This window comes from Pezoporus occidentalis, unplaced genomic scaffold (assembly GCF_034315485.1).
Source record: "Pezoporus occidentalis ecotype Australia unplaced genomic scaffold, CSIRO_AGI_Poc_V1 ctg191, whole genome shotgun sequence".
Classification (NCBI taxonomy): Eukaryota; Metazoa; Chordata; class Aves; order Psittaciformes; family Psittacidae; genus Pezoporus; species Pezoporus occidentalis.
The window spans coordinates 918,557-926,327 of NW_026913760.1; the positions used below are offsets into that span (position 1 = coordinate 918,557).

Consider the following 7,771-nt stretch of genomic DNA (forward strand, 5'->3'; position numbering starts at 1 on the left):
AATGGGGGGGGGGGGGGGGGGGGGGGGGGCGGAAGAAAGAGAAGGGAAAAAGGAATCAGGACCCAGGATGCTGGGGAAAGGAATCAGGACCCAGGATGCTGGATGCCGGGGCTGGGTTCAAACTCCTGGTACTGCAACGGCTGCACCCACCCTCCCTGCAGCCCCTTCCTGCGCCGGCCTCCGCCCCGGCCGCACCGCAGGAGGGGACTTTGCGGGGAGCGAAGCGTTTGCGGAGCAGTCCCTGCCGCAGAGCACCCCCGGGCACCCATCCAGCCCCCCCGCCTGTGACCTTCAGAGGTCAGACCCCGCCCGGGGAAGGGGGACGGGGTTTGTGTGTGTTGGGGGCCGCGGGGCTGCATCCCCGGGCCCCGCTGCTCGCTGCGCACCCCCGGCGCTGCCCGGGGCAGGGCGGACCCCGGCGCGCCCCGCGGGAGCTCTCCGCGGTGCTGCAGCAGCCCCGGCCCCGCTCCCAGCCCCCGGTCCCCGCTCCCGGCCCCAGCACCGGCTCCGGCCCTACCCTGCGGGCTCCGCCGGCCGCCGCTCCACCGCCCCCGGCAGCGGCCCGGTACCGGCACCGCGTTCGGCTGCGGGAGGGAAAAGCGAGAGAAAAAGAGAGAAAAAGAGAGGAAGGAAACAAAAATAAAGCAATTAAAAGAAAGAATAAAGGAAGGAAAGAGGGTGATGGCCTAGGGAAGGGGGAGAAGGGAGAGGGGAAAAGAGGGAAGGAGCTTGGAAAGGGAGAGCGGGGGGGGGGGAAGGAAGGAACGGAGGGAGCGGGGCAAGGGGGAAAGGGATGGGAAATAGGGAAAGAGCAGCGGTGGAAAGGGGGAACGGGAGAGGGGGAAGCGAGGGAAAGGGGGAATGGGGAAGGGGCATCGGGGGAAGGGGGGGCGCGCCAGGGGCTGGGGGCCGGGAAGGGGAAGCGGGAAGGGCCGGGAAGAACCGGGGCAGGGGCGCGGGCGGGGAGGTGGGTCCGGGAGGCGGGCCCGGGGCGGGCGGTTTCCGCCCCCCCCCCGCACACGTGTCGGGCCGCCCCGCACCCGCCCGGCGGGGCTATATAAGGGGCAGCGGCGGCCCAAGCATCGCCGCGCCGCCGCCCCCGAGTGCCCCACCATGAGCTACACCATGGAGCCCCTGGGCAACCCCTCGTACCGCCGGGTGACCGAGACCCGGGCCACCTACAGCCGCGCCAGCGCCTCCCCGTCCAGCGGCTTCCGCTCGCAGTCGTGGTCGCGGGGCTCGGGCAGCACCGTGTCCTCCTCCTACAAGCGCCCCAACCTGGGGGTCCCGCGGGCTGTCTACGGCTCCACGGTGCTGAGCTCAGCCGAGAGCCTGGACGTGAGCCAGTCCTCGCTGCTGAACGGCGCGGCGGAGCTGAAGCTGAGCCGTTCTAACGAGAAGGAGCAGCTGCAGGGGCTCAACGACCGCTTCGCCGGGTACATCGAGAAAGTGCATTACCTGGAGCAGCAGAACAAGGAGATAGAGGCGGAGCTGGCGGCGCTGCGGCAGAAGCACGCCGGGCGGGCGCAGCTGAGCGATGCTTACGAGCAGGAGCTGCGGGAGCTGCGCGGGGCCCTGGAGCAGGTGAGCCACGAGAAAGCGCAGATCCAGCTGGACTCGGAGCACATCGAGGAGGACATCCAGCGCCTGCGGGAGCGCTTCGAGGATGAGGCGCGGCTGCGCGACGAGACGGAGGCCACCATCCGCGCCCTGCGCAAGGAGATGGAGGAGGCCTCTCTGATGCGGGCGGAGCTGGACAAGAAGGTGCAGTCGCTGCAGGACGAGGTGGCCTTTCTGCGGGGTAACCACGAGGAGGAGGTGGCCGAGCTGCTGGCGCAGCTGCAGGCGTCCCATGCCACGGTGGAGAGGAAGGACTACCTGAAGACCGACCTCACCACGGCGCTGAAGGAGATCCGCGCCCAGCTGGAGTGCCAGTCCGACCACAACATGCACCAGGCCGAGGAGTGGTTCAAGTGCCGCTACGCCAAGCTGACGGAGGCGGCCGAGCAGAACAAGGAGGCGATCCGCTCCGCCAAGGAGGAGATCGCCGAGTACCGCCGGCAGCTCCAGTCCAAGAGCATCGAGCTGGAGTCCGTGCGCGGCACCAAGGAGTCGCTGGAGCGGCAGCTCAGCGACATCGAGGAGCGTCACAACAACGACCTCACCACCTACCAGGTACCGGGCTGGGGGGAGCCCCGTTCGGGCGGCGGCAGGGGCGGGGAGCCTGATGCCGGTCCTCCCGGGGGCCTGGGGGGGGGGCACCCCGAGGGTTGAAGCCCCGGCTTGGCCGCAGGGGAGGGAGGTGGGAGCCGGGTGGGTTCTGCTCCGATCCCAGCAGCATCTCTCAAAGATGCAGAAGGAGTTTCTGGAAGTCTGCTGGGAACTTTTGCAGTGGTTGTGCATGAGGCTTATGCCTGTGTCAAAGAGGGTTTCTGTGCTTTCCGTTGCAGGACACGATCCATCAGCTGGAGAATGAGCTTAGAGGAACAAAGTGGGAAATGGCACGTCACTTGAGGGAATACCAGGACCTCCTCAATGTCAAGATGGCCCTGGACATCGAAATTGCTGCATACAGGTACAGTAGGATCATTGCGGACATGTCTGGAATATTAATAGCACTGCAGATGCTGCTGGTGTGGGGAGCCTTGCCACGGAGGAGAAGTGTCTGCATGCAGTGAAATTGGAGCTTGGCTAAATTACAATCACTCCAAAATCTCTGCAGCCCCAAGGAGTGGTTGCAGGAGGAGCCCTGGGTTCCTTAGGGACCAGCTCCCTGCCAGTGCTCCCTGTGAGCTCAGCGGGCACAGGACGCTGTGACTCAGTGCAGTGGCACCGTGTGCCGCAGTCTGTCCTTGGTTACCGGAGCAGAAGATGCAGCAAAAGACAAGCTTGGTTTTAATCCCCATTTGCTTTGCATATGCCAAGCAAGTGGCGCTTGTCACCTCAGCTCCCTTTTCTTGCTGGGGAGAGACATCACACTCCCTTGATCACGGTTTCTAGCAGGGAGTTCTTGTCCTGTCTGTCACAAGCACTTTTGCTTTTCTTCCTCAACTTTCCTTTAAAGGCACCCCCTCTCATCTGGAGCAGGAACGTTGCTTGCTATTGCCATCACCTGGCAGGCTGTTTTAGTTTCCTTTGCATCCCTTTAGAACTCTCATCAGAGAGCTGCTGTGTTTTCTGGGTCACAGGCTTAGATGAGAAACATGCATTTGAATATCAGAAAAGTAAAAACAAAAAACCCCCACCTCCAGCTCTGCTTACACTCCTCAGCTTGTGCAGCCACACAGGCACCCCAGGCTCTACAGCTGTTTGCTGCCCATGTTAGCTGAACAAAAACCTGTTCAGCTTCCACAGGTGCACAAGAAAGATGGATGCCCAAACTATTGAACTAGGGCATATCACAGACCTGTCTGGGTTGAAAGGGACCTTAAAGCTCATCCAGTTCTAACTCTTCCACTAGAGCAGGTCCAGGCTGACCTTGAACATGCTCTAATAGGCTCTGGATGTCTCAGCCACATCTGGGTCTATTGGGCTGGGCCAAATTCTGTTTGCTGAAGTCCTAATGCATCCAATGCAGTTAATTCCTTTGCCATACTCTTCACTGACTTACCCCCCCCAATGAAGCTTTTGACCTTCGATGTGTTTCAACGCATCAGCTGAAGGTGTTACCCTCGCCACATGCAAACCAAGCTAAAAGCTTTTTGCTGAATATGAATTTTGCAAAAGAGCAGATTCAAGGAAAGCTGAACTGGGGCTGTAAGGGATGGATTATGCTGATCAGCTCTAGCATATTCCATATACAAGCTGGTTCCATCCTGCTGATAAGGAAACAATTAATACCTGTCCCTTACATTTGATTTCCGTGCTCATTTTTTTTTCCTCCTGATTCCCTTAGGAAGCTACTGGAGGGTGAAGAGACAAGATTCAGTGCCTTCTCTGGAAGCATTACTGGGCCCATATTCACACACAGGCAACCATCAGTCACAATAGCATCCACTAAGATTCAGAAAACAAAGATCGAACCACCAAAGCTGAAAGTCCAGCACAAGTTTGTAGAAGAAATCATCGAGGAGACAAAGGTAGAAGATGAAAAGTCTGAAATGGAAGATGCCCTAGCAGCTATTGCGGAAGAAATGGCAGTCAAAGCCCAGGAGGAAGAAAAAGCAGAAGAAGCAGCTGCAGAGGAAGAAGAGAAGGCTGCTGCAGAACAAGCTGCTGAGGAAGAAGAGAAGGAGGAAGAAGAAGCCGAGGAGGAGGAAGAAGCTGCAAAATCCGATGCAGCAGAAGAAGGAGGTTCTGAAAAGGAAGAAATAGAGGAAAAGGAAGAAGGGGAGGAGGCTGAGGAAGAGGGGGAGGAAGCCGAGGCCAAGGGCAAAGCTGAAGAGGTAGCAGCAAAGGTAGAGAAGGTCAAATCACCCCCTGCAAAGTCCCCCCCTAAATCTCCTGTAGCCGAGCCGGCCAAGGCTGCCCAGAAAGAACCAGCCGCAGAGGCAGGCAAAGAACAGAAGGTGGAGAAAGGCGCTGAGAAACCGGCCAAGGAGGAGGAGAAAGCGGCTTCTCCAGAGAAGCCAGCAACACCAAAGGTCGCCTCCCCAGACAAGGCAGCGACCCCGGAGAAGGCTGTGACCCCAGAGAAAGCAGTGGCCCCAGAGAAGCTCCGCTCCCCGGAGAAGCCGGTGACACCAGAGAAGCCGGTGACACCGGAGAAGCTCCGCTCCCCGGAGAAGCCGGTGACACCGGAGAAGCTCCGCTCCCCGGAGAAGCCAGTGACACCAGAGAAGCCGGTGACACCGGAGAAGCCCCGCTCCCCAGAGAAACCAGCACCTCCAGAGAAGCCCCGTTCCCCAGAGAAGCCGCCGTCCCCGGTCAAAGATGGGAAGGCTGTGGTGGAGGAGACGGTCACGGTCACGAAGGTAACCAAGATCAGTGCAGAGGTAGAGAAGGGGTCGAGGAAAGAAGACATCGCAGTGAATGGGGAGGTGGAGGAGAAGAAGGAAGAGGAGGAATCCAAAGAGAAGGAGGTTGAGGAGGAGGACAAGGGAGTTGTCACTAACGGCCTAGATGTGAGCCCAGTTGATGACAAGGGTGAGAAAATAGTAGTAACCAAAAAAGCAGAGAAGATCACTGGTGAAGGCGGGGACAGTACGACCACATACATCACCAAGTCGGTGACCGTCACCCAGAAGGTAGAGGAACACGAAGAGAGCTTTGAGGAGAAATTAGTGTCCACCAAGAAAGTGGAGAAAGTCACTTCACACGCTGTAGTAAAAGAGATTAAAGAGGCCGAATAAAACAAATCATAGCTAAGTTAAAACTCGAGCTTGGGTCGGTGCAAAAGGTTAAGCCATATGACAGCTGCAAAATGCATGTGGGTGACGGCTTCAAAGCAGAACGGGTTCTCTCATGGAGGCTCCAGACACACAGTATCTTTCTTTTTTGTGCAATATAAAGGGGAAGGGGGGGGGAATGCATGCAGGCTCAAGATGTGCTCCCTCCACAGAGCTTGGGGCTCTACAAAACATAACTACTATAATAGTGCATGAGATGAAATGTGCAGAGGAAGCTTTTGAATCTCCTGAGCTGTTGGAGGGACGTATCTGAGGGATGATTTAAGATGTATTATGCAAAGAACCAACTGAGCCAAAAAGACAAACAGAAACCAGTCATAGAATATTCATGAGAACCAGAACTCTCCTAGCCTTAAAAGAATAAAAGCTACTTATAAAGAATTATGTTTACCTCACTGGTGCAATTTAGGGTGGACTTTTGCTCATGGGAGAACCTAGTTGACATGCACAGTACGCAACCTTTTGTTGTTTGATGTAAAAGTCACAGCAGTTCTTGCTCAATAAAGGTCAATACTGAAAACAAGACTTCTCTGGTGATTTTTCTTTCCAGCTCAGATCCTTCCCTAAAGCCTGCTCCTCTGTCCTGAACAGGAACACACGTGTATGGGTTGATAAGCTGCTTGGTGTCCTCATTTAGGAAACAAGCTTGAATTGGGTATGATGAACAGATTTCATGTCATAAAACACAAATAATTGAGCGGGTTTAAGCAAATAGGTAAGAATCATATCCCATCTTTTCTAAAGCAGAATCTATTAAATTCTGCTGCCTGGCCTTGAGGTGCTTAAGGGGGCTGCAATTCCTTTTGCTAGCAATGGAAAGCTCCCTGAGCCACATGCTTCTTGCATTGCTTATCTGAGCAATCCTGCCTGTACTAAGGGTAAAGTGTTATATTCTACTGCAAGCATAGTTTTCCTCCCTGCACCATAGCCTCAATGTGCAAGGAGAGCCTTAAGGATGTGATTTCAGGACTATTCCTTGACTTTTCATGTGAGGAATGCCTGTCCGAGCTGTTTGTCACTTAAGTGTGCAAAGGCCCATTAAGTCAACCAAGACACTGTGTGTTCATCAAAATGGGGTGGCTTCTGGTTATTTTTCCCCTCTGCCTTAATTATATGGGAACATCCTTACCAGTTCTGTCCCCAGTGATCCGTAGGTGCAATCTGCTTCTAAACACAAAATTCCAAAATTGAGAGCAAGCAGATTCCTGGAAAAAGGAAACTGTCTTTTACTGGGATCATGGCTCAAAACATCCTGAACTCGTATTTTACATATCTGTCCATTTGAAAATGGCGGTAGAAATGAGAACCTTTCAGAGCCTGAACTGAGGCTGGTCGGGCTCAGATTATAGCTGGTGTGACTGACAGATAAAACCAAATCAAAGCATTCCTGAATTTCCAATAGAAAGGAATCTTTGGCCTTTGTCTACTGCCACTTCCCAGTTGGCTTTATGAAGAAGAAAGCCCATTAAAGGGCCTTCTAAGATCCCACTATATGGAAAATAAATGGAGACAAATGAAACAAAGGGAAAAAGAGGAGGGCTCCGACCCCAATTTGGGGAGCTAATATATCTTATTACAGGATTAATACTGTGATTATTTTTATCGTGTTTCAAAAGGAAAATGAAGAACACAGCTACTGCCTTAGCTCCCACAAGCAGCAAAGGAATGCAAATCCCTTCTAAGCCTGCTCACTACGTGGACTGCCCTGAAATCTGCTGACTAATTGAGGGTCTGATCAAACTCTGTGATTCGCTTATGCCTTCCGATGCTCTCCCCTATCAATAAGTGAAGATGAAGCAGTGTTTAATTGGAAGGGTTCTGCATGTTCTTCACTGGTGTAGGAAAGGCCACAGCAGAGAAACCTCTCAAATAAAGCTGAACGTCTTTGTGCAGCAAAGTAATGACTGCTTCTCCTGCTGATATCAATAATGGAAATCTGTGCTCAACAGCTTGCTGCTCGAGGGATGTTTAATTAGAGCGGAGTTAGCAAATTAAATGGCAGCTCCTCTGTAGAGAGCTTGCTTGTGAAAGTTACATGTGTATGTGACAGCAAGTAGCTGTATCTTTAGGACTAAGAGGCAGCCCAGCCGCAGTCACCTATTGTCAGGAAGTGGTTGCACCAAGTTATGTTAAAATACAGACATGCCCGATGGCTTGTGAGCATTGCAGCTCTTTGTCTCTTGGGTCTAATCAAAGTTTTCAGGAGACCACCACCACTAAACCCCAAAACTAAACCAGAGACCAATATTTAACATAAAACCTTCTATTTATGTGCTTCCATGTAAGTTCTATAAGCTGCTAAAATGTCACAAACTGCCGAGCCAGGGGGTGAGCACAGAAAGTCAGGTACCATCAGCATCAAGAAGGCTCACCTTGTATGGTGTCAGCTCAAGTGCACTGTTAATGTGGGCTTACATGGGTGC

At 54.0% G+C, this 7,771-nt stretch overlaps 1 protein-coding gene across 1 annotated transcript; it reads left to right on the forward strand.

The window, feature by feature from the left end:
- The first annotated feature begins 1,072 nt into the window (after positions 1–1,072).
- NEFM (neurofilament medium chain) lies at positions 1,073–5,869 on the forward strand. Its single transcript, XM_062617016.1, has 3 exons — positions 1,073–2,175; positions 2,451–2,575; positions 3,896–5,869. The coding sequence occupies exons 1-3, from the start codon at positions 1,114–1,116 to the stop codon at positions 5,289–5,291; spliced, it is 2,583 nt and encodes an 860-aa protein (XP_062473000.1). The 5' UTR covers positions 1,073–1,113; the 3' UTR covers positions 5,292–5,869.
- The last annotated feature ends 1,902 nt before the right edge of the window (positions 5,870–7,771 follow it).

Coding starts and splice junctions, on each gene's coding strand:
- NEFM (XM_062617016.1), top strand. CDS start 1,114: ATGAGCTACACCATGGAGCCCCTGGGCAACCCCTCGTACCGCCGGGTG. Junction 2,176..2,450: donor ACGACCTCACCACCTACCAG/GTACCGGGCTGG, acceptor TTTCCGTTGCAG/GACACGATCCATCAGCTGGA. Junction 2,576..3,895: donor ATCGAAATTGCTGCATACAG/GTACAGTAGGAT, acceptor TGATTCCCTTAG/GAAGCTACTGGAGGGTGAAG.